The sequence below is a fragment of the Bos javanicus genome, chromosome 22 (assembly GCF_032452875.1).
Source record: "Bos javanicus breed banteng chromosome 22, ARS-OSU_banteng_1.0, whole genome shotgun sequence".
NCBI lineage: Eukaryota > Metazoa > Chordata > Mammalia > Artiodactyla > Bovidae > Bos > Bos javanicus.
In genome coordinates this window covers 60,598,196-60,623,635 of record NC_083889.1, presented here as the reverse complement: position 1 = coordinate 60,623,635, position 25,440 = coordinate 60,598,196, and the positions used below count along the sequence as shown (strand labels likewise).

At 62.7% G+C, this 25,440-nt stretch overlaps 2 protein-coding genes across 12 annotated transcripts in view; one reads left to right on the top strand and one right to left on the bottom strand.

The window, feature by feature from the left end:
• Positions 1–502: 502 nt before the first annotated feature.
• On the top strand, positions 503–24,435 carry SLC41A3 (solute carrier family 41 member 3). 10 transcript variants are annotated; one of them, XM_061397337.1, is made up of 11 exons: positions 503–626; positions 5,502–5,754; positions 15,908–16,015; positions 16,771–16,842; positions 18,753–18,897; positions 19,323–19,469; positions 19,674–19,818; positions 20,259–20,338; positions 21,416–21,550; positions 22,574–22,722; positions 23,283–24,435. In XM_061397337.1, exons 2-11 carry the CDS (start codon positions 5,542–5,544, stop codon positions 23,490–23,492), a joined length of 1,404 nt encoding a protein of 467 aa, XP_061253321.1. In that variant the 5' UTR covers positions 503–626; positions 5,502–5,541; the 3' UTR covers positions 23,493–24,435. The 10 variants fall into 10 exon arrangements, with proteins under 10 accessions (XP_061253321.1, XP_061253324.1, XP_061253318.1 ...); XM_061397332.1 differs by lacking the exon at positions 503–626 and adding an exon at positions 2,738–2,848 and having other exon boundaries at positions 5,711–5,754; XM_061397336.1 differs by lacking the exon at positions 503–626 and adding an exon at positions 2,738–2,848.
• Positions 23,850–25,440, bottom strand: part of ZXDC (ZXD family zinc finger C) — a 22,279-nt gene continuing 20,688 nt past the window's right edge. For both annotated transcript variants that reach the window (XM_061397323.1, XM_061397324.1), the window contains one exon: positions 23,850–24,797. In XM_061397323.1, the coding sequence (XP_061253307.1) occupies positions 24,711–24,797 (87 nt within the window). In that variant the 3' untranslated portion in view covers positions 23,850–24,710. The remainder of the gene's footprint in view (positions 24,798–25,440) is intronic.

Below are 25,440 nucleotides of genomic sequence, written 5' to 3'. Positions count from 1 at the left end.
CGACTGATCACACCTCCAGCCCCTCCCCTCCCCGAAGGCCAGGGGCTGGGACCCTCGTTCTGAGCTCTGGTCACATGGTGGCTCCCCTGGCGGCCGGTGGCCCCTCCTCTTGGGTAAGATTTCCCGGAGTCACCTCATCTGCAGGAAAAAAAAACACCTTCATCCTGCTCACCAAAGGGAATTCCAAGGGTTTAAGGAACTCTTTGCTGGGAACCGCAGATGAAAATCAAGTGTGTGTCTTACAAATAAATCACACTGTCACAGATGCTGACACTGACGATGTACGACAAGCCCACTTGGCATTCATCTTTTTAACACCCTGCCAACCTCCACACCAGGGCATTGCCTTTGGGGTGGCGCCAGGGGACAGGCTCTCACTGACCCCAGGTCTCCTCCTTTGCCAGCCTCTCTGCAACACGAAGTCAGCCAGACCTGTGAGACTATTTTTAGTGGCAGCTCTGTCACCTCGATCCTTCAGGTCCAGGGCCCTGGGGTGTCTTCCCGGCAGCTGCTCCCTCCGCAGCTCCCCAGGTTGGGTCCTAGGAGCCGGACCATCGCTCCTGACACCCCAGCTTGAGGAGGAACCTGCAGTTCAGCCACACCTGAGTCCCTGTTACTGCTAGCAGGTAAGTCCTCCTGCTTGGGAATTGGCCTGTAGGGTGGAGAAAACCCCCTGCCTGCCTGCCCTGGGAAGCCTTATGGCAGGGGCAGGGGTCCCCCACCTCTGACCCCCCCACCTTGGAGCCAGCACCGCGGGATGCTTTGGAGAGCAGGCCTGTCTCCTCATGGGTGGAGGTGGGAAATGCGAGGGCCTTGACATGTTTTCAGGGTCATCAGAGAACAAATTTCATTCCTGAGAATTTTACTGATTCATATATACATGTGATATGAATTGAATACCAAAGCCAGATAACCCACGGAGCAGTCACCTCTCAGCTAGACCCTGGGTGACCAGAGGGTGGTCCTGCATTTGCTCACCTAGGTCCTGAATTTGTCCACAGAGCTGGCCGGTGGAGACAGCGGTCCGACCTGCCTCTGACTCTCCAGGTGTGGGCTTGGGCGAGTGCAGTGACTCTTCCCGAGTTTCTTCATCAGCTCACAGAGGGGCCCTGGGGGTCAGCGGTGATGTCTGGAAAGCACACACCATGCCATCTGCACCTCTGCAGCCGGCCCATGGGACCTTCGGGGATTCCCAGGAGGGCTCTCTGCTAGGGGGCAGCCACCTACCTGCCTGGCCTGAAGGTCCAGGGCACTGCAGTCCAGTAAACACCAGCCCTCACTTAGGGATGGGCAGGATGGGAGCTGTGCAGGGCCTGGGGTGGGGGTACTCTGAGGCCCCCAGCATCCCAGCAGGACAGGGCTGAGCTCCGGGGGCCCATGGCTGCCTCCCCTGCCTGCCCAACCTGCACTGTCCTACAGGGATTCCTGGGACCACCTCCCAGATACTCTCATTGCCAGGTCTTTTCTGGAGGTGGGAAACAGGATGAACCCACAGAGTCCCCTGGGGAATTCACAGTGCGAGAGGCAAAAATATCCTCCTTAATATAGCACAGGGACGTGGCCAAGACGCCTCCAAGGAGCTAGGAAGGCCGAGGACAAGCGCCTGACACTCCCCGGGTCCGCCGAGCCTTAAGGAGGCGGGGCAGCCGTGTGCTCCGGGGGTCCGTTGAGCAGCGGCACCGAAGGGCAGGTGGGCTTCCCGTGCGAGCAGGTCCGAAACTCCAGTCCCTGAGGGAGTCACTCTGGGGCCAGGCTGCACCCTTCCCCTCCCTGCAGAGGGTAGCCCCATTCTGACTCCACCCTGAGCATGCTCCCAGGAAACCCTGCAGGTGAGTGGCGCCTGAGACCCCCCTGCGGCGGGGGGCGTGTCTCACCCTTCCTCCTACCTTGGCCAGAACAAGCCAATGGTCAAAAGACAGTTTTGAGTCCATCGGGGAAAACTGAACCGCTGGGTGCTGTCAACTTTGTCAATATGATGCTGATTTTATGGGGATGTCTGAGAAAACTGGCCTTATCCACTAAAGACTTAAGTATGTACAGGTGATGCTGGGAAAGATTGAAGGCGGGAGGAGAAGGGGACGACAGAGGATGAGATGGTTGGATGGCATCACCGACTTGGACATGAATTTGGGTAAACTCCGGGAGTTGGTGATGGACAGGGAGGCCCGTCGTGCTGCGGTCCATGGGGTCTCAGAGTTGGACACGACTGAGCGACTGGATTGAATTGATGTACAGGTGTAACATGTCTGCTGGATGCTTTAAAATGACTGTTGGAGGAAAAACAAAAATGCGTGCGGGGGCGGGATTCAGAGGGGGGAAAAGGGCGCAGTGAAGCGCATGCCCAGGCCTCCCGAGCGCTTCCGGGACGAGCCGGCGGGGACAGGCGGGCCCTTACGCCCCTCCCCCGGGCCGACCGGCTCCCCGCGTCCGCCCCGGCCGAGCCCCTCCCCACCCCCGCGCTGGGCGGGTCTCGGCGCCAGAGTCCCGAGGACCCGGCGTCACCGCTCGAGGATGGGGAAGGCGCTCTGCGGCCCGGCCCTTCCCCAGCTCCCGCCCCGGGGCCCGGTCCTCCCCCAGCCCCCCCCCCTCCCCGAGTCCTGGTCCGCTCGGCCTGCGGGGCGAGGGCGGCACCGGACCAGAGGAACCCTGGATTGGGGCGGGGGCTCAGGTTCAGGGGCGGGGACTCCGAGTCCTGGGCGGGGCGGGGGCGGGGACTCCGGTGCGGGGGCGGGGACTCCGGGTCCTGGGCGGGCTTGGGTAGACTGTCGCCGTCCCGCCTTCTCGGTGGCCCAGGCGGCCGCGCTGCTCCTCCTGACGAGCAGCTTCCCGCCGCCGCCGAGGGCGTCCGGTGAGTGCGGCGCTGCGCCAGCTGAGCCCGGGGCGGGGTGCACGGAGCGGTCAGCAGGGGACTCTGAGGCCCGGGGCGGGGCGCACGAAGCGCGCAGCACGCGGGTCCAGGCCCGGGGAGGGTGGAGCAGCGCGCTCGCGGAAGAGGCAGGGCTGGGGGCTGCAGGTTCGGTCCGCGGGACCCGGCCAGGGGAGGCGAGCATCCCCCGGCTCGCAGCGGGAGAGGGGCGCTGTCGTTCGGGCAGCTCTGAGACCCGCGCCCCTCCCCCGCCGCGGATCTGAAAGCGCCCGGGTGGGTCTGGCGCCGCCGGCCTTTAAGGGCCCCCAGGCGCTCCCCTGAGACCGTAATAAAGAGCGCTGACCTGAAACCGCAGAGCCTCCGAGAGCTTGTGCCGGGTGCGGGCAGGCCACGTGTCCTGCGATGCAGGTCATCTTATTCCCTTACCTCTTCGCCACCCTGTGGAAGCACAGAAATGTGACTCTTCCGAGGACACGCCTGTGTGGGGAGGAGGAGCTGGGATTCCGGTCCCCGGGTTCCAGGGCTCCCTGAAGCAGAGGCCAGCAGGGTGGGAAGGCAGCTACTGGGTCCAGTATCTCGCGCCCAGTGAGTGGTCAGGAGTGGCCCTGCCCCCCTGCTGTGGACAGCACCAGTGAGTGATCCGGTCCCAGACCTGATGTTAGTGCTGGGGGAGCTAAGGGCAGGGCATGGAGGTGTGGGCACGGGTGGGGAGCCGGTGTTTCAGAGAGGGGCTCGGGGTTTGGGGAGGCTGGGGGCGTTCTGCTCCTTGACCTTAATTCGTAAGTGATTCATATATACTTTCTGCTGAGATGTAAAATCACCAAAAATCTCCCTTTGAAATGTCCAGTTCAGGAGGACAGAAAGCCCCTGTCCACACAGCGACTTGCCCGAGAATGTTCAGGGCCGCATTAGCCCCAACAGCCGGAACGAGGGGCTGAGCAATTTGTGATCCAGCCACACGATGGGATGTTACTCAGCCTTAAAAAGGAACGGCGTGCTGACTTGTTTATCAACATGGAACACCCTTGAAAATGCCACCCTCAGTGGCATCTTCCTGTAGTTTTGTTCTGCATTTTCCAAACAGCTAGTGCTGAGCATCTTTTAACGTGCTTGCTTATGGCTGCTGTGTAATCTTCTTTGGGGAATTCAACTCCTGTGCCAGAGTTCAGTTGGGTTTATTGTTGTGTTCTGCTCATTTTGTATTCTGGAAACCAGACCCTGATCAGATATATGATTGGCAAATATCCTCTCATTCTGCGAGTGGTCTTTTCGCTGTCTTGATTGAGTTCTCTGAAATATCAAACTCTGACATTTTGATGAAGCCCCATTCTACTTAACTTTTCTTTGGTCTCTTGCACTTTGAACGTCACATCTAAGGAACCAGAGCCTCATCCAAGGGCCCTGTGCTCTCACCTATGCTCTCCTCTGTTTCACGGTTTTAGCTCTTAGCTGAGGCCTCTGACCCACTCTGAGGTAGTTTTGTGTATGCTCTGAGGTAAGGATCCAGACTCACTCCTGTGCACGTGGCGTCTCAGCACCGGGGGCTGTCGAAAAGACTTTTGTTTGAACATTGAATAGCGCGGGCCTCCTTGTTGAAAACCAGCTGACCGTAGGTGTGTGGCTTTCTCCAGGATCCTCAGTTGGGTCTCACTGACCTTGTTTCTAGTCTTACCCTACTGTCGTCTGGACTTTGCACTGTAGTTCACGGTTCAGTCTTGAACTCAAGTGCGTGTTCTCTAACTCTGAACACTTTCCTCCAAGGCTGTTTATGCTTCTGGGTCCCTTGCGTTTCCACATGAAGTCTGGGATCATCATGTCATTTTCACCAAAATTGGCCAAATTTGAACAGGGATCGCCCTGAATCTGTAGATCAGTTGAAAAATATTGCCCTCTTAGCAAATATTAAGTCTTCTGACCTGTGAACATGGAATATGTTTCCATTTGCTGGGTTTATAACATTTTCTTTCAACAGTATTTTCCAGTTTCCAGGGTCAAAGTTTTACACTTCTTTTGTGGAATGTGTTCTTACGTAGCTTGTGCTTTTTGATGCTATTGCAGATGCAGCTGTTTTCTGAATTTTTGGATTGTTTGTTGCTAGTGTATAGAAATACAACAACTTTTTTCTAACCATTTTGTATCCTACGACCTTAATGTGTTTGTTTATCAGTTACAATAGTTGTGTGTGTGCATCTGTGTATACATACGTGTGCATGTGTGTGTGCGTGTGTATACGTATTCCTCAGGGTTTTCTATGTACAGCACATGCCATTTCTACATGGAGGTAGTTACACTACTTCCTTTTCAACCTGCGTGCTTGATATTCACCACTGAAGTCGTCTGATCTTGGAATTTTCTTTATGAGAGTATTTTCATGACTAATTCAGTCTTCTGTTATAGGTCTTCTACATTAAAAGTTTTGTTTTAGTTAGTCTGTATGTTTCTAGGAATTTGTGCATTTCATCTAGGTTTTCTAATTTGTCAGCATACCTACGATTCCCTCATAATTATTTAAAAATGTTTAAGTTTGGAAGTAATGTTCCCTCCTAAAGACCTGAGTCTGTCTGTCTTGGTCAGCCACAGGCTTGTTGACTTACTCATTCTCTCCAACCTTTGCGTCTGTTGCTTGTGCCCCCAGGTTGAGGCTGTCAGGGCCCAGCTGTGCTCCTGTGGCCGCCATGGAGACCCGCCAGCGCCGGCCGGAGGAGCTGGGGCTGCTGCAGGCCCTCGGCGCAGGGAGCGGCCCCGACAGCCCGAGGGCGGCCTCCACGCGCCCGGGGCCCGAGCTCAGCAGGGAGACCGCCTGGTCCATCGGCAGCCAGGTGACCCTGCCCTTCCTGTTTGCAGGCCTAGGGCTGTCTGGAGCAGGCATCCTTCTGCACTATTTCCAGGTAGGAGGGGACAGATGAGGGTGTTGGGGGTGAGGTGCTGTCCAGTGCCCGCCTGGAGAGGAGGCGCTGCGCACTGTCCAGCTTGCGGTCGGGGGCGGGGCCTTCTGCTCTCGCACACCACTTCTCTATCATTTGGGCAGGAGTCTTTCGGGCAGGAGTCTTTCAGTTACGGACGACAGAGATGAACTTTGACCCAGGGTACGCTTTAAAAGACAATCATTAGCTCATATAACTGGAATAGCTGAGGGGTTGGATTTCAGGCATGGCATGGTCCAGGTGCTTAAATGGTGTCAGAGTGCCGCCTCTTTCTCTCTCAGCTCTGTTTCATGTTCAAGCAAGATGCTATGCTTAGAGGGGAGGGCGGCCTTTGGTGTCAGTGCTTTGTATACATGCTCTTGAAAAACAAGAGACTTGTTTGTCAACCCATTATCAGCCTCCCCAATTCTTTTAAAAATTAATGTATTTAATTAGAGGATGATCACTTTAGAGTGTTGTGATGGGTTTTGCCATATATTGGTGTGAATCAGCCATAGGTATGCATGTGTCCAGGCTTCCCCGGTCGCTCAGCTGGTAAAGAATTTGCCTGCAATGTGAGAGACCTGGATTCGATCCCTGGGTTGGGAAGATCCCCTGGAGGAGGGCATGGCAACCCACTCCAGTAGCCTTGCCTAGGAAATCCCCATGAACAGAGGAGCCTGGTGGGCTACAGCCATGGGGTCGCAAAGACTCAGACACGACTGAGCGACTGAGCACGCACAGCACGTACCCGTGTCCCCTCCACCCTGAGCCCCCGCCTCCCTCGCCCCCATCCTGGAGGGCGTCACAGCGCCGGCTTGGGGGGCCTGCTCTGTGCGTCGCCTCTCGCTGGTTTCGTTTCACGTGTAGCACTGTGTGTGCTTTGGTGCTTTGCTCTCAAATCATCCCACCCTCTCCTCTTCCCACTGGAATCTCTCAGAATTGACCCTGCCGTCAAGTGTCCACTCCTGTTCTGATTATCACTCCCTGAGGGCTGACTTCTCTTGTCGTCAGTCTTTGAGGGGAGGCAGGGCCCTCAGTTTATACCCTAACAGACCACCGTACAGTTAGGAACCAGACGACAAAGTAGCCAACGCGCCACCCCTCTCTTGTTCTCTGACGGTCAGAGCCCCATTCCTTCATCAGTGCAGTCTCTCCCTGGGAGGGTGTGGTTCCTAAGGATCCCTGAAGCCGTTAGCAGCCAGGTCATTTCTGCTGATTGGAAGGAGCTGAGAACAGAGACCATCTGGAATGGGTGGCCAGATGGGGCGGGCTGGCCCTGCCTCCTGTTTGTGGCAGGGTCCACGCCCAGGGAACCCGGGCCTGCATGGCCAGATGGGGCGGGCTGGCCCCTGCCTCCTGTTTGTGGCAGGGTCCCACGCCCAGGGAACCCGGGCCTGCATGGCCAGATGGGGCGGGCTGGCCCCTGCCTCCTGTTTGTGGCAGGGTCCCACGCCCAGGGAACCCGGGCCTGCATGGCCAGATGGGGCGGGCTGGCCGCTGCCTCCTGTTTGTGGCAGGGTCCACGCCCAGGGAACCCGGGCCTGCGTGGCCAGATGGGGCGGGCTGGCCCTGCCTCCTGTTTGTGGCAGGGTCCACGCCCAGGGAACCCGGGCCTGCGTGGCCAGATGGGGCGGGCTGGCCCTGCCTCCTGTTTGTGGCAGGGTCCACGCCCAGGGAACCCGGGCCTGCGTGGCCAGATGGGGCGGGCTGGCCCTGCCTCCTGTTTGTGGCAGGGTCCCTGCCCAGGGAACCCGGGCCTGCGTGGCCAGATGGGGCGGGCTGGCCCTGCCTCCTGTTTGTGGCAGGTCCCTGCCCAGGGAACCCGGGCCTGCGTGGCTAGATGGGGCGGGCTGGCCGCTGCCTCCTGTTTGTGGCAGGGTCCCTGCCCAGGGAACCCGGGCCTGCGTGGCCAGATGGGGCGGGCTGGCCGCTGCCTCCTGTTTGTGGCAGGGTCCACGCCCAGGGAACCCGGGCCTGCGTGGCCAGATGGGGCGGGCTGGCCGCTGCCTCCTGTTTGTGGCAGGGTCCACGCCCAGGGAACCCGGGCCTGCGTGGCCAGATGGGGCGGGCTGGCCCTGCCTCCTGTTTGTGGCAGGGTCCACGCCCAGGGAACCCGGGCCTGCGTGGCCAGATGAGGCGGGCTGGCCCTGCCTCCTGTTTGTGGCAGGTCCCTGCCCAGGGAACCCGGGCCTGCCTTTCACTGATTTGGATCCAGGCAGGGTTTGAGTCCTAGTCTGCCACTTAGCCGGTAAGGCTGGTGCTTTAAACTTTTTTAGTTCAGTTCAGTCGCTCAGTCTTGTCCGACTCTTTGCGACCCCATGAACCGCACCACTTCAGGCCTCCCTGTCCATCACCAACTCCCAGACTTTACTCAAACTCATGCCCTTTGAGTCAGTGATGCCATCCAGCCATCTCATCCTCTGTTGTCCCCTTCTCCTGCCCCCAATCCCTCCCAGCATCAGGGTCTTTTCAAATGAGTCAGCTCTTCGCATCAGGTGGCCAAAGTATTGGAGCTTCAGCTTCAGCATCAGTCCTTCCAATGAATATTCAGGACTGATCTCCTTTAGGATGGACTGGTTGGATCTCCTTGCAGTCCAGGGGACTCTCAAGAGTCTTCTCCAACACCACAGTTCAAAAGCATCAATTCTTCGGCACTCAGCTTTCTTTATAGCCCAACTCTCACATACAAACATTTTTTAAACCAACACTTAAAAATCAGGAGGTGCCACATAAAGATTCAGACCCCTGTTTGCTCTTGAAACCTTGGCAACCCTTCTTGATGCTGGACCCATGTCCCCTCGTGGCCACAGTGATTGGTCACTGCCTTCACCGGGGCCACAGTCCCCACTGTCCATCCTGCGTGCCCCCCGCTTCCTTCCACTACCTGCTCTCCCCACCACAGGGGTCTCAGTGGCCCTTCCGGGCCCTGTCCAGGTCCCCATGGCAGCCAGCTGCCCCTCAGACTCCTCGTGGAACTCGTCAGGCCTCACCAGGGCTTCTGTGATGCCAGAGTCTCTGCCCCCGGCTGACTCAGCCCCAGACCCTCTGCCCTCTCCTTCCTTCCATGACCTGGTGCCCTCCAGCCCCACACGCTTCTCACACCGGTGGTGAGTCAGCACCAGGGGGCGTCCACGCCCCGAAGCACCCCCCCAAGGCCTCCCCTGCAAAATCCCTCCTCCCCACGCCCTGCCGCCAGCCTCTTCGCGTGCCCTGCAGTCTTATTCTCTATCCCAGAGATTTTCAAAAAGCCTATTTCATCACGTGTTCATACCAATATAATATCATCGAGCAGGTACACGCGCAGGTGTCCAGATCACGTACATATGTGTATTTGTACACGCGTGGATGCATATCTGTATGTTCACACACACAGATATAAATCCCTTGCACACACGCCAGTTTATAAGTTGTACTTGGAGCCGCAGGTCTCAGACCACCCGGGTTGTAGTGCCGTGCTCATGTGTAAGAACCTACCCCAGAACCATAGCTCCACAGAGAGACTTTGACACCCCTGTCGTGTTCCTCTGGCCCGTCTCAGGCACCCAACTGGGTTGCTACAGGTCTCCCCAGGCTTCCCATTACTGTGCCTTCTCTGCCACCTCGTGGGTAGACTCCAGGCCCTGGATCGCCCGCGAGCACCTGATTCCCGCCGCTGTTTCAGGGCAGTCTCAGCCGCGGCAGGTCCCAGGAAACCCGAGCTCATGTGGGCAGGGTCAGAAGGAAACTTGGCGTCTCCCAGAATACGGTTTCCAGGGCAGGGCAACTGCGCGGGCGGACAGTGGCGTCACCTCCAGCTGACGACACGTCCAAGGACCGGCATCTTCCCATCGCTGGCTGGTGGTGACGCCAGAGGTGGTGGCAGGCCCCCCAGGAGATGCGGGCTGACCTTGAGAAATGAAGGGAAAGGCCCCGAGAGGCTGTTGAGCTGGGCACTGGGCAGAGCATGGACACCGCACCTCCAGCAGCAGGCACACTTAGGGGTTGCCATCTGGGGGGTCAGCGTCTCCCCAGTCCCGGGTGCTGGGTGTGGGCCCTCGGATGGAATGCCAGCTGCAAGGTTGTCATCGTCCACGGTGAGGCTGTCTGTTTTTGTCCAGGACTAAGAACAGGCCACACCAAGCTCTCAGAGGGAGGGTGGCCACACAGCTGGCCTCCGTCCCGGGGCTCCGTCCCAGGGCCTTCACCATGTCGGGATCTCGTCAGTCAGCGGAAAGCAGCTGGGTCAGGGTCAGGGCGTCCTGGGGGTGGCCGCCCCCCCCACCCTGGGCAGAGGAGGTCTTTGTTTCTCAGCCACACTCCCCAGGCCTGAGAGGGTCCTGCCTGTGAGAGCTGAGCTCAGGAGTCTGAGCTGCCTGGGGGGCAGGCTTGTAGGCGTATGTGCCTGGCTCCCCCGAGGGGTGACTGGCCCGTCTGATGCCACGGGCTAGTCGGGGTCCGGGCGGGGCCCCTGGGCTCCGGGGGAACAAGGGGGCGGAGCTGGGTGGCGGCAGCCTTGTGGGGGCGGCTGGGTGGCCTTGGGCAGGGGGCCGGGGGGGAGGCCTCGGACGAGGGAGTAGGCCACCGGCATGCTGGAGGCTTCGGTCCCGCGAGTTCACAGGTGGGCCAGGCTGGCCACGGCGGAAGCAGAAATGAAGACCACCTTCCTGTTTGTTACTGAAAACATGACTGCCTTGACCACTGGGTCCGCACGGGCTGGGGGCATTCAGGCCTTTAAGAGTGACCAGTTTGCTCAGAACCAGTCCGGGCTCAAGGTGACCTTGAGGACGGGAGGCTGTGCTCCTGGGAAAAGGTGGTCCCCACTGAGGACCCCGAGACAATCGCCCTCGCTGGTGAGTCGGGGGCGGGGTGGTTCTGACACGATGGCTCTGGGCCCTCGGGGGCTGGGCTCCCGTTTCTGGGAGGTTCTGAACAGAGGGGACTGAGACCCTCCTGGGGGGCTGGGGCGGCAGTCTGAGGCCCAAGGAGGGCAGGACCCTTCAAGATCACCCAGATTCCTCCTGCTGCCCAGCACCGCCCGGAGTGCAGCTGAGCTCCTGCTGGAATCACATTCCTGGTTTCCTGGGTTAGGACACGTCTTGTTCCCAGGCCGCCCGGGAAAGGAATAGCTCCCCGCACACAAGGGCTCCTTTCATTTGTGTTTAGTGGAGTGTGTGTGATGGTTCCTAGAAGCCAGCAGCCACGGTAGATGCGCAGGAAGTTATGAAATAAGGTCACTCAGGGTCCCACCCCCAAAGGCACACCCACTTTTAGCATCTTGGTGTATAGCCTTCTGAACTGTTAACTGCTTGTGTGTATGTGTTCATTTCTCATTATTTTTTGAACAAAAATGAGAAGCGTTGTTGTAACGATGTATATGTGCTCCCTTGGGGGCCTCTTCCTGTGTGAAACACGAAAACAGCTCTTTTCCCTCATCTTCTGTCCTGACGGGAGTGGCTCAGAGGCCCACGGTGCAGGATTACAGGTGGATTATGACGCTGGACCATGGTCAGAACTAGAAAGACATCACAGGAGGTGCTAGGGCCAGAAGTGGTCACTAGTGGCTGCGGGGCCCGGTCCAGCTGCCGGCCTGGGGACTGGGGCGGCCAGTGTCCAGACAGGGCCCGCCGAGAGGGGTCTGTCTTGAACACAGTGGCCTCACACTCAGCCCCTGCCCCGCTGTCCTTAGAAACGTGCCGCACTCTCAACCCCCTGCCCATGTGGACACGCTGACCCTCATCTCAGAGGCGGTCACCGGGGTCGGGAGGCGCCAACGTTGGATGAGGGTTGGTCCCCCTGGGCTGCTCCCTGGGGGTGGCTGTGGGCCAAGCCATCTCAGGGCCTCTGGAGGCCGTGCTTTCTTGGCGGGCGTCCCGGGGCCGTCTTGAGGGTCTGGTAATGGACGGGCTGTGGCCTGTGTGCATGTGAAGGGTGCGAGGCGTCGCCGGGGTCACGGCGGACCGTTCACCCTGTGAGTCGCGGTGCACGGCGTTCTGTCCTCGTTGCGGTCGCGATTCCACTCCCCTTTCCGTGGCGTGGGCCTGGCTGGCCCCGGGGACCCCTCTGGCCAACATCAGGCCTGCCGTGGGCAGGTCCAGGCTCTGTGCCCTGTGGCCTTGACCCTGCTGAGCCTGCTTCCAGGCCTGGACGCTGCCCCGGCCCCTGTGGGAGGCACAGCAGACCCTCATTCTCTGCATGTCAGGACCCCCTTGCCCTCAGGGTCGGGGTCGGGGTCGGGGCTGGTCTGACCATGTCAGGACGAGCCTGGGCCCTGGAAGCCCCTTCCGGGTCTGCATCCCTCAGGAGAGCAGGGCCACGTTCCTTCTGTGAGTGCTGCCTCACTGTGGCCGTAAGCCCCGGACACGGGGGTTGAGTGGCCGTGGGATGCGGCCTCTGGATCTTGAGGGGTGACAGGTCTCAGGGGCTCAGAGCTGCCTGGGGGGCGGGTCCCGCACGCTCTCAGCCAGGCTGGCCTCACGTGGCCCAGCTCCCTGGTGCAGCCCCGGCCAGCGTGGGCCGGGCAGCTGGCCGCCACCAAGGTCGCTCCGGGGGGACAGGGAGTGTCTGCGTGGGCAGCCAGCTGGGGGAGGCTGCCGTGGACACGGCGGCCCCTGCAGCGGGGAGAGCCTGGCCCGCGGAGGTGCGCGGCAGGAGTGGCCAGGCTCAGTCGCCGCCTTTGTTCCCCACTCGTTCACTCCGGGTTTGGCCGAGGGGTGGTAAGGACCACCCCCGAGGCTGGCAGCTCCGCCCGCGTGGACCCCTTGGGAGACACAGCCTGGTGTGGGCGCCCTGGGCGGGGAGGCTGTCCTGGCCTGGCCATGGCGGTCACCCGGCTGAGCCTGGAGCTCCGCTTCCAGGGCGGGAGGCTGAGAGGCGTGCGCTGCGAGCTTGCCCGCTGGCCCCGGGGGGCGCCCCCCGAGCCTGCTGCCAGCATCATGGGCCAGGTCCTGGTGCCGGTGCTGCTGTCCGGCCTGGGTGTGGTGGCAGCCGGGCTGCTCATGAACCGCGTGCAGGTGCGTACGAGGGGCGCCAGGTGTCAGACCCCGCAGGACAGGCCCAGGGCCGGGCAGGGGGACTGGGCTTGGGGGCGGGCAGGCGGGTCCTCCTGGGGATGCGGGCACCTAAGGTCCTGCGGATGCGGGCACCTGAGGTCCAGAGCTCCTGACGCCCTTGCACAGTCGGCCTGCAGGGACGCCCAGCCTGGAAGCTGGAACTGCTTGGATGCGGGGCCTGGGGGCTCAAATCCTGCCTCTGTCTCCTCTCGAGGGGGATCAGGCATCCCTGCCTCAGCCTCTCCGCCTGTGAGCTGGGCAGGGTCATGGGGCTGGCCTGGTGGCCCGAGGGTGCCGGGGGCCTCTCGGGGCAGGGGGGCGGGGTGCTGAGCATGGCAGCGGTCCAGGTGGGACAGGGCATGTGGAGCTGGGGTCTCCATCAGGAGTGTTTGCTGGGAGGCTTGGGGGTCTATGCGCTCCGGGTCAGCTCCAGGAGCCCCCTTTGGGTCACAGAGGCAGGGAGAGTGTGTCATGGAGACACTGGGCATGTCCGTGAGGATGTAGGGTGGGGATGCAGGATGGGGGGTCACCTCTCACCTTGGGGGGGTGGCGTGTGCATGACACTGCATTGTGTGCACAGACGCGACTGGGGTTGACACCCAGTCACCCAAGGGGACATCAGGTGGCATCCCATCTCCCTGGGCTGGAGGGGCATCTGACGTCCCCCCGGGGGCCCCGGCTCTGAGCGAGGCTCTCGGGACATCCCCACCGCCCAGCCCAGTGCACGGTGCCCACTGGATGGTGCCCTTGCTCAACTGCTGCCAGCTGGAGCTGGGTCCCCACCACCTGCTTTTCCCTGGAGCTGCCCCCCAGGTCACCCTCCCAGGTCACCCTCCTGTGGACGCTGGAAGAGCCCGGCTGGATGGCAGGACAGCCCTCCCGACTCTCTGGGGTCCTGTCCAGGAGGAGGCCCAGAGCACAAGCCCTCAGGAGGGCCAGCGGCCCTGGAGATCACAACCTCTGCCCTCTTCCCGCTTGGCAGACGCGGTGTGTGAGGGCTCCCTCGCTCCGCACTCCCTGCTCATCCCCGCCCCCGGCTGCAGCCTTGGGGCTCCCAGGGGGAAGCCCGCGTGGTGGGGGGTGTGCCTGGCTCAGCCCTGGGATGTGCAGGCCGTGCTGCCTGGAGCCACGCACGCCCGGCCTCAGGCCTGATCGCCGGCCCCATGGACGGCCCCTAGGTGGCCATGTGATGGGCCGGGGCCAGGGTCACCCGCGCCATCTGGGGCTAGGAGCCCGTTTGGGGGTCTGGGGACTGAGGCCTGTGAGGGGCTGGAGTGTCAGCTAGTATCGTCCCAAGACTGTTTCCACCCAAGTGGGGAGTCGGCGTTTCTCCCCACGAAACGAGGTTAAGCCCTGGCCACACCCCTATGGGCCCCTTGCTGCCGATCCTGTGGCCCCTCCCAGACCTCCCTGGGGTTTACTGTGCACGTGGGCACCGGGAACCCCAAGGACAGTGTCTGCCCTTCTCAGATCCGGGTGAGCCACGTGCTGGGCAGGTGGACGAGGCCACTTGGGGTCGGTTTCTCCAGCGTATCTGGTTGAACCCCGAGCAGACGGAGGCCTCCCCACCGTCCTGGCGTCTGTGTCCTGGCTGCTGGGCCCCCTGCAGACACAGGGCAGCGGGGAGGCGGGGAGGGAGGCGGTGGGTGGGAGACTTGGCGGGCGCGTTGCTGGGCCTCAGGGTGGTGTGTCTGGGGGGTGTGAGCAGCAGCGGACACTCCAGGTGAGGGACCCTGCGTGTGGACAGAGGGGAGCGGGCCAGGGCGCCAGGATGCAGACGCTGAGGGCGAAGCCTTCTTGACTCCGTCCCGGCTCTGTTCTAAACACACACGTGTCGCTTCCCGGGCACCAGCACCGGAGGGAGGCGACTGCAAGGAGCGCCCGCTTGGCGAGCCAGCTGAGTTGAGAGACAGCCCGGGTTCCCCGCCCGCCTGCCTGTTCCTGCGTGTGTCCATGGGACGTGAGCGTGTGTGCACAGGACTGGAACCGCAGGGAGGCGGTGTCAGGGCTGAATGACTCGTCCTGCCAGTTTTCGGGCCCACGTGACCCGGACGTGCGGCTGAAGGCCACAGGGCGGCTAGGGGCTGGAGGCGTGGAGCCCAGGGGGACTGGGGGCCCAGGGGATGTCTACGGCCGGCGCAGGTGTCAGGCCACGGGGCAGGTGCCCTGGGGTTGGACAGCAGACCCCCAAGCTTCCAGGGTCCCCCTGGGGGTCTGCAGGCCAGGCAGCTCCGAGCCGGCCCCTCCCCTGGACCCGGGCGCCCGGGGCCCTGGCCTTCCATCCTGCCGGCGCCTGGCGTCGCTGGCTTTGTCCCTGCACAGCCCCCAGAGGTCACCTGCCCAGACGTGTCTATACCCCACTTCCCGACCCTCCTTTCCCGGTCCGGGTGACCCCTGAGGGGAGGATGGGTCGCAGCCGACAGCTCAGCTCTTGCTCCCCCTGTGGGGTAGGGGGTGGGCTTGGGAGGACTGAGATCCCCAGCAGGAGGGGGGTCGGGGTGGAAGGTCATGGCCTGGGGGCGCTGTGGCCCCAGGTGGACAGGGCAAGTCCCCGCAGGGCGCACGGAGGTGGGGACTTTCACGGGGGGCTGAGACGCCTGCGCCCATCTCAAGGAAGAGAGGTAGTTATTAGACTTCGCAGCTTTCCTGCCTGGGGGAGGAAACAAGTCCCTTCGATTGTAAACTTGTAGAAGGTCGGGAAGGGGGTGGTGACACGCAGGCCGAGCCCAGTTAGGCTGAGAGCGGACGTCCGTCAGACGGTGGTTACAGAGCAGGAACGCAGGGCTAAACTCTGTCCCCAGGGCATAGACACAGCGAGGGGCGGGCTGAGAAGCAAGGGCGCTGCCGTCACAGCAGGGACTCAGGTCTCGAGCGGGTGACTCCCCGGTGCTGAAGCGACAGTCTATGTGAAATAAGCCTTCAGTAGATGGAGCACCTTCCAGAAAAACGCAGTAGAAGTCCCGCAGGAGGACCAGCAGCCCGCAGCGGGGCCGCGGAGCACAGTCTGAGGCCCGGGAGCCACGTGGGGAGAGGGGGTGCCCCGGGGTGGGCCCGGGGCAGGGACGCGCGCTCCGCGAGCCTGGACTGAGCCCGGCCCGGCCCCGCAGCACTGGCCGGTGTTCACGGAGATGAAGGACCTGCTGACCTTGGTGCCGCCCCTGGTGGGTCTGAAGGGCAACCTGGAGATGACGCTAGCCTCGAGGCTCTCCACCGCGGTGAGCGACCCTGCCTGCCCGAGGGGCCAGGCTCTGAACACCCAGTGGGGTCGGGGGTGGTCATGGAGGTCGCTCGGCGGCCACGCCCACGTCTGGGGTCGGGACGGAGGTGGGAAGCTGGGCGGTGCAGACACGCAGTCACGAAGCTGGGGGCTGACCTGCGGCCCGTGAGCCGTGAGTCAGGGGAGGCCGGGCGATGGGGGTTTGGGGGGCTCTCACGAACTCTGGAACTCTAAAGCCTCAATTTATTTGAAAATAAAACCCTGAAAGGATCCGAGGAAGGAGAAAGACGGTTAAGGTCAATCCTTTCTCAACCTGGACTGTTTACTGGGAAGAACAGACAAGGAGTGAGAAGTCAGCGTTCAGTAACTGAGCTCAGTACACAGGAACCAAGAGATGCAGTTTCTTTGAACCTTTTCTTGTCTTGAATTTGGCCCGCAGAGGCCATGACATTGGGAGCGGCGACGGCTTCTCAAGGAGGGAGCACGTCTCTGACCTGAATTTTTTATCACAAGAGAAGAGGGGCTTGGGTACATCTCCTCAGCAGGACACTTGGCCCAGGTCGGGGCAAAAGGCTCCTGGTCTCCAGGGGCCCGTGTCCCCACCCCTCTGCCCGAGTTGCCCTCTGACAGCCAGCAGGACCATCTGCTCTGGCGGCAATGAGGGGGCCCCTGCTGACCTGCCGGGGCCTCCAGGGAGGGGGCACCCCTTCGGCCGCGCCCAGGGGACTCAGGTAGGCTCCTCTCCCCATCCAGGCCAACACCGGGCAGATCGATGACCCCCAGGAGCAGTACCGGGTGGTGAGCAGCAACCTGGCCCTCGTGCAGGTGAGCCTCCCCTTGGCCCCTGAACACTCCATGCTCATCACTGCAAACCCGTGCATCTTCCTCACGGAGGGGTCGCAGTCTCTGGCCGGGGCGGGCTTTTGTGCCTCTGGACAGGACGCATCTGTGTCCAGTTCCTCCGGCTGGGGCAGCCTGTAGCCACACGCGGAACCTGGAGCAGGACCGCGGGCCCGCAGGCGAGGCCGCCCCCTACCCACAGGCTGCCTGCCCCGTGCACGGGGAGCTCCATGGCTGGGGCTCAGCCTGGGTCCCCGGCTCAGGGCCTAGGTCGCAGTTGCCTCAGTGACGCTCACTGGCTCTGCTTTCCTGTTTCCTCCTGAATCCTCCGTAACCAGCATCCCATCTGCTCCTGCTCCAGGCAGGCCCTAGGTGGGCACGCAGTCCCAGCACAGCGTGGATGCAATCCTGCCTCCTGTTTTTCTAAAAGGCTTAACATCAAAGCATAAAGGATGCTGTACACTGCATAATTAAGCTTTTTGGATAACTTCAGCATATCCTATCACAAAAGTATAGAATCACATTTAAAATTCTTGACAACTGGCATTTTGACAATGGTACGGCCTGGAACGTCACTGGCAGACAGACGTGCAGCCGCTGGGGACCGGCTCTGCGGGGCCCGTGCAGACCCACCCAGCCCGGCCCGGCTGCACGCACCCATCACCCTGGGCGGCGGGGCGGGAGGCGGCGTGCGGTTCCAGGCTTCTCTGCACTGGGTGCTCTGAAGAGAACTCCCGCAAGTTCACAGGGTGAGAACCGTCTGCAGCTCTGGACGTTTCCCGGGAGGATCACAGAGGGGATCCGATCGTTGTTTCTTAGCCGCGCGCGTTTCCTTTCCATGAGTCACCTGTCCTATCACTTGAGCATCACCCTATCAGATCCCCCTTTTATCGTGATGGTTGGTTTTGACTTGTGAGACGGACTCATGGTTCCATCTCAATGAGACGTCTCAACGAGTTCTGGATGCGGATCTTTTTTAAAACAATTACTGGGCTGCACAAGCTGTTCGTTGTGGCATGACATGGCTCTAGCTCCCCGGCCCGCGCATCAGGAGCACGGCGTGCACCCCTCGGCCAGCGGGAAGTCCCTGGTGGGAGCCTTTCGCCAGTTCCGTGAGGGACGTGCTTTCTCCCAGTCTGTCCCGGTCCTTCTGTGGTGCCGTCTCTTGTCACACAAGTCATACTTGGCACTTCACATACATTTTATCGGTAGTTTTCTTTATAGGTTTGGCATGTTGTAGGAAGGAGGAGGCCTTCCCTAATCCAAAAGCTGAAACGTACTAGTCCATGTTTTCATGTCTCGGCTTAGGTTTTCCTGTTCAGGTACACGTGTGTGAATGACGAAAGTCAGAATCGTTTCCTTTCCCCAAGCAAATGTGTGGTTTCTCTTACCCTGTTTACTCCATCCTGATGGGAATGCGCCTTTATCACAGCGAACGGTCATGTACTCACGAGTCATTCCCCAGACCCTGCTCTGTCCTGCCAACCTGTTGGTCTGTTTTCTGGCAAGCCACCCAGGTTTCGTTCCTGTAGCTTTAACACACATACTCATAATGAAAATGCCAAAATGAGATGCCACTCCATCTTCTTTCTCAAAACTGTCACAGCTGTCCTGGCACACATACTCGTTTTGGTGACACTTGACTGTAAAACGAGCTGTCGGGTGCCATCCTGGAATGCTGGCTGGAATTCTGTGTACGAGCCAGGGCATGTCCTGGGGCCCCAGGGGATGGGGGTGCTTCTGGAGGTCAGACCTTCGAGAGGGGAGCTGACCCAGGATAAACACGGGACGCTGGGGAAGGTCGGGGCGGAGGGCCGGGCATTGGGCTGAGGTGGGTGCTGGTCGCCACTCCCGGGCGAGGGAAGGGCCTGCCTCAGCCTGGTCCCCGCCCTTAGGTGCAGGCTGCCGTGGTGGGGCTCCTGGCGGCTGTGGCCGCCCTGCTGCTGGGCCTGGCCTCGGGCCAGGGGCTGGATGTGGTGGAGGCCCAGGTGCTGTGTGCCAGCAGCGTCCTCACCGCCTCCCTGGCGGCCTGCGCCCTGGGTGAGTGGCCCTCGGGGTCCTGCAGGGGATGGGGTGCACCTCGGTCTTCACGCCCACCGTGACCTGGACCCGCACATCTTGGGCCTGGGCGGGGTCTGGGGTCTGGGGCTGGGCGCAGTGCAGGCGGCCCCTGGAGGGAGGGGCGGGGACCGTGGCTGCGGGCTCAAGACCCCTCCCTCGAGGCCGCGGCACCTCCCAGGACCTGCGTTCGGGTCTTCCCCGAGGCCCAAGGTCCCCAGGGGTTTGGAGCCCCGGAACCACCTGCCTGACGCTTCAGGGACGTCCGTGTTGGGGCTGCTCCGGTGTCAAGCGCAGGAGCTACAAGGCAGAGTCGCAGCCCGGAGGGCCTGACCCTGCGGAGGAACGGCTGGGTGGGCGCAGTGAGGTCCGGGCGGCCTCCACCCGCTCACCGCCCCCGCCCGCAGGGACGCTGATGGTCTGCATCGTGGTCGGCGCGCGGAAGTTGGGGGTCAACCCGGACAACATCGCCACGCCCATCGCGGCCAGCCTGGGCGACCTCATCACACTCTCCCTGCTGGCTGTGGTCAGCAGCTTCTTCTACAGACACAGAGGTGCGCCCGAGGCCTGAAGTCCCGGCCGGCTGAGTGGGTGGTGGGAGCAGGCACCCGAAGTGCCGAGGTCAGCGCTGGCCGCGGTCAGGAGTGGGGGCAGAGTGCAGGCTGCAGCCCCCAGGCTCGGGGGAGGTGGGGGCAGAGCCGTGAGCCGCCCGCGGGCCGGGCCGGGGCCCACCCCAGCTCCGCCCCGCTCCCCCGCAGACAGCCAGTACCTGACGCCGCTGGTCTGCGTCGGCTTCGCGGCGCTCACCCCCGCCTGCGTCCTCATCGCCAAGCAGAACCCGCCCGTCGTGAGGATTCTCAAGTTCGGCTGGTTCCCCATCGTCCTGGCGATGCTCGTCAGCAGGTGCGCCTTCCTCTCTGTCCGTTGCCCCGGGCCGGGCCCCAGACCGCGGCTCTGTGCGCGCCGTCCCCTTGCATGGCCGCTGGTGGGCCCCTCAGGGCGGAGGGGTCCGCGCCCCGGGCGCCCCGCTCCTCTCTGACGTGCGTTCCTGGCTGATTCGCGGGGAGGGGAGCGGAGGTCGCGGGGTCGCAGGCCAGGCCCTGGCAGCGTCTCTGGGGAGTCAGCACATCCAGGCCCGCTCGGGGGCCTGGGGCGGGTCCGGGGTGTTCTTAGGGGGTGGTATCTTCCTTGGGCGTCCTGGACAGGCGGGACTCGGGACACAGGTGGAAATGCACACGGGGGTTCAGAGGGTGCGGGAGAGGCGGGGTTGGGGATGACGGGGCGGCCTGTGTGCTGAGGGTGGGGGGCGCCCGTGCCGCTAACCGTCTGCCGTCTGCCCGCAGCCTCGGGGGGCTCATCTTGAACAAGACCCTGTCCCAGCCGCAGTTCAGAGGCATGGCAGTCTTTGCTCCCATCATGTGTGGTAGGTACTGTGGCCATCACTGGGGCTTGGCGGCCAGGGGCTGGGAGAACGGTGACCACGGGGCTTTGGGTTCGGCCCTGAACACAGCTGGGAGGCCAGGCTGCGGTCCTCAGGGGCTCCCCTGGGGCACTGCTGCCCTCGGAGCACCAGGGCCAGGGCTGAGTCCACGCCTGCTGGCCATCACCCAGACCCACCTGCTGGCATCTGTGGCCCCACCTGGCTTCCCTTTTAGATTCACTGATGGCACTGAAACATTTTCAGACATTTACAATTAAAAGCCCAGGTTCCTGTCTTCTCCTTGCGCAGTGAGGCTGCGATGTACCGGCTCACATCCTGGAGGCCCCCAAGTCCCCGCTCAGCATCTGCAGGAGGCCAAGCACCAGGCCCCATCGGGAGACAGCTGGGCAGTGGGGAGCAGTGAAGGGCGCAGCCAGTGCACATGGGCTCCATCTGCAGGCGCCTTTGCCCCGGCCGTCCTCGGAGTCCTCCGGAGCAGCCCAGGCAGTGGGCCTCCACCCTGGGAGGCCCGGGGAGGGGTCCTCCAGGGCTGGTGCGACAGAATAGGGGAGGGACCGTGGCTGGGGGCCAACCCCGACCTGCGCCCGCAGGAGCCCAGTGGCCTCTGGCCCCGGCACGCTCAGCTTCCGGCAATGCCAGGAGCCCCTCAAACTCAGTTCAGCAGCGTGCACCCTGCCCCGCCCCGCCCCGTCTCCTCTCCTTCTGGCCCTGATGTTACCTCAGACGTGCCCGCGGTCTGGATCCTTCCTCCAGCAGCTCCCTGAGACCACCCCTCCCTCCCTCCATCCTCACCCCTGCACCTGGCCATCAGCCACTGAACCCCGAGGCTGCTGGTCATGCCCCCTTCGCTCAGAGGCGCCCTGTCAAGGGGACCCTGCTGCTGCCTGGATGCCTCCCTCGCGAGGTCCCGGCCGCCTAGTCTGCAGCCAGACGAGGCGTGTGGTCAGGTGTGAGGCAAAGAGAGGAAATCAAGTGCTGGATCGGCTTCCTGGAGAAGCTGAACTTAAGGGACAAGCTCCGAGACAGACGTCAAGGAGGGGAAACCGGGCTGCCTTGCAGGTGTTGGTGGCAACCTGGTGGCCATTCAGACCAGCCGGATCTCCACGCACCTGCACCTGTGGGGCACGCCCGGGGTGCTGCCTCTCTGGATGAAGAAGTGCTGGCCCAGCCCCTGCTCCACGTTCTGCAGCTCAGGTGCGTCCGGGGCCTTCCAGGGACCACGTGGTCATCTCTTTCAAGGATGGCATCACTGGAGTCTGTGTCACCAGGCCCGACCCCCAGCGCAGGGGAGGCCCCTGCGCCCCAGGCATGCTGTCCAGGCCCCTAGGTGGGCCGTCTGCCCCGCCCTGTCTGACCGGCCACCCGTGCGCAGACGTGCTCCCAACGCCTCTGCAGGGACCAGCACTCCCCGGGGTGGGGGTTGCCCTTGGGGGGTCACCCCGTAACCTCGTCACCTGTGACTCCACCCCTGGGGGTCAGGGCACAGCACAGAGCTTTGGGGGGAAATGTGTGTAGCTCTTAGTTTTCAGCGCATTTTCCTGAGTTTTTACGCCATCTGCCGATAGTAACACCTATCTTTTCCCTTTGTAAGTTTTTTTTTTTGTTTTAAAGATCCTTTTTAACAATCATACGGTTAAATAAGGCTTATACGTAAGGCCTCATACGGTTTGTCGCTGTGAGAGGTCTGGCGCAGCCTCTCCAGGGTGTTTCACGGTTGCGTCTGCGCAACTGTGCTGCCCTCCCCACCCAGCTGATGAGACGCCGTGTTACCTCAGTGCAGATGGAGCCTGGCCCTCACTGAGGCCCCTTTCTGCCCGACACGACCCTCACATTACAGGCTGGCTCTACAGCCTGCAGTCTTGGCAGGAAAGCGTGTCTCTCGCAGCCTCAGAGCCGCGCGCACAGCTGCTGAGGACCGTGCCGAGGGGGCCCCGGCCCTGGTCCCAGTGCGTCCGCACGGTGGCCTCCGGAAGCCGCCGCGTCCACCTCCCCCTCACAGTGGGTCGCGCCGCCTCCTGGTCAGCCTGCTTGCTGCTGTGGCTCAATCCTGCTTGTTCTTGCTCCAACGCCGGCTCCCAGGAGTGCTGGCCGCACCCGTGGGGAGGACACACAGCAGCTCCGTGACACGTGCGGCAGGAAGTGTGCGTGGCCACTGCGGTGCAGGCTCCCGCCCGGGCCTCTGCAGCCACCACTCAGCCACGGCCCTGCCTCCCGCAGAAATCAACGCCACGTCGGCCCGCGTCCTGCTGGTGCTCGTGGTGCCCGGCCACCTGGCCTTCTTCTCCATCGTCTCCCTGCTGGAGAGCCAGTCGGTCCCGAGCGAGAGGACCTTTGTGCTCCTGTACCTGCTGGCGGGCCTGGTCCAGGTAAGGATGGGCGCCGTGCCCCACCCTGGGAGGGGTCCCTGGACAAGCGGGACGTAGCCCCCGCCTCCCGGAGGCTCGGTCAGCTGGTCCGGCCCAGGGGCCGTGTCCAGAGGCACTGCTCGCTCCTCCCCAGCAGGGTCAGCACAGCGGCAGAGGGTGGGTCCTGCGATGGGCGGGGCAGGCCAGGGGCTCCTACAGGTGCGTGTGGGCTTCTGCTGGCAGCCCACTTGCCCAGGCCCTGGGGGCAGCCCCATGAGGGTGTGCCGGCACGGTTTTGGCCCCAAAGGGCAGGCAGGGAGCCCGGGAGGCCGTCCAGAGTGGTGCCAGGGCAGGACGGACGGCCTGGACAAGCGGCTTCAGGGCCTGAGGCCTGACCGCGCGTAGGGCGCCTCCACACAGGCTCCCGGCGAGCCTGAGAGGTAGAGCTAGCCTGAGGCTCCAGGCGGAGACGCACCTTGGGCCAAGGGGAGCCAGGGCTGGCATGGGGCCCGGGGTGCCACGCCCACCCAAAGGCCCGCAGCCCCTCCCGCACAGCCGTCACCCTGCCTGTCCCCCCGCAGGTGACCGTCCTGCTGCACCTGGCTGACGTGGCGGTCCGGCTGGCGTGGCGGCGGGCCCTAGACCCAGATGACCACTGCATCCCGTACCTCACAGGGCTCGGCGACCTGCTGGGCACCGGCCTGCTGGCACTTTGCTTCCTCGCCCACGGGCTGCTGCGGACTGGGGTGCGGCCGAGCAGCCTCCTGGACCCAGCACCTGGACCCTCCTAGGGGCCCAGGAGCCCCCTCCCTCGCGCCCACAGACCTGATGCGGCTCCTCTGGCCGGACCCCGGGGCTGGGGCGGCCTCTGTCCTGCACACACGTGCAGGGGGTGGGGCGCACGGGGGGCAGGACCCTCAGCCTGCAAGGCCGTCCTCCCCGCTCTTCCAGGGATGGGCCTGATCCCCTTTCTGCTCCCAGCATCTCTGGTCATCAGCAGAAACCTGTGCTTAGATTTAAACCCCCAGAGGAGGGTAAAGGTGAGACCAGACCCCAGGCCCACCCCAAGGGGAGGGAATCGGCCCCACACCACGGCGAGGAGAGGACGCGAGAGCTGCAGTCGAGAGAAAGAACACCCGGCTTCTGGCTCGGCTACAAAAACTTTTATTCACTCGCACGAGGAGCTGGGCCCAGCAGCAGCAGGGACCTCAGTGCCTGGGAAACGGAAGCCGGTCCTGAGCACCTCGGGGGACAAAGGTCCAGCCCTGGCCCGGAGGCTATGTGTCCAGGGCACTCTGGACAAGCGGGGAGCCGAGGTGCTGGTGAGGCGGCTGCGATCCACCTACAGTGAGGATGCAGCCCCCACAGGACACCGGGGGTCACCGTGGAAAGCGGGGTCATTCCCACAGGCCGAGGCCCCCGCCTCAGGAGACAAACAGAAAGCAGAGTGAGAACCACCAACGTCTGAACGACACTACCTGCAGAGGCACAGGGACCAGCTCCGGGGCCCGTGCCCAGGCCCCCAGCGGGCAGTAACTCGCGCATGGTCACAGCTCGCGTCCTCTCGCAGGGCGGGCCGCGCACTGAGAGCCAGCACACGCCCGCGTGCACACCTGAGCGGCTCCGGGCCAGAGCCAGGGCCTGGCATGCGCCCCAGTGCTCGGAGGACAGCCTTGCAAACCGCTGTCGGCTTCCACGAGGTACCGACACCAAAATAAAAACTAAGAAAGCTCACTCTGTGAGTTTAACTCGACACTCGGCCGGTGTGGGGGCTGCAGCGGGGCCTGGGGGGGCCGCCTGTGTCCTCGGCCTGTCGGCTGGGGGCCCCTCGCGTCCTCAGGGGCCGCACTCGGCGGAGCAGTGAGACCAGCACCTGCTCTCGCAGTCGGGGTGGGAGGCCCACCCCCAAGCATCCCTGACAGAGTGGAGCAGAAACACTCAACACTGCCCCGGAGTCGCTGAAGAATGGGCCTGGCCGCCCAGCGGCGCCCCCGGCCCAGCGGGGCGGGTCACGGCCAGGCGCGCAGACCAGCCGCGCCTCCCGAGCACAGCAAGTCCTCGGGCACTGCGGCACCTCCGCCCGCGGGCAGCACCTCCTGCAAAGCAAGCACAGCAGTGAGCTTGCCCTGCCCCAGTTTAAGCCCGCGCCACTTCAAGGAGAGGCTTCTACACCGACAGAACAGGAGGGCTGAGCTCCATCCCCACCACAACGTCCTCAGAGGGGACTCCCCGCCCCGGCCGGCCCCGCGTGGACGGGCTCCATTCTCCTCAGGGGGGGGACCCCGCCCCAGCTGGCCCCACGGGGACGGGCCCCGGCCGCCGCCTCCAGGGAGCCGCCCTGGCACCGGGCTCCAGGCCACCACGGACACCAGTCACTGCCCACCCCCCGCCACCCTAGGAAGGAGCCCAGGACGAGGGCCGCCCCGTGGGAGGAGGGATGCCGTGAGGCCTTCTGGACGCTGCGACCAGGGGCCTCCAAGCTCCATCCAACGTCCACTTCTAACACCACAGCCCAAGTTGAACATAAGAAAACCAAAGTTACGTTTTTGGTTTACACACACGTAAAAGTCAAACCACGTGTCTGACTTTTACGTATGTGTTTCAAATCTGATAAAGTGCAGAGATCACCCTCACCTATCCACATCTGAATTACCCACTGCCGCCCACACGCAGCTTAAGCCCTGACTCCAGCAACCATTTAACCTGTCTGGGCCCATCTCTGCAGAGGCTGAAACCCGG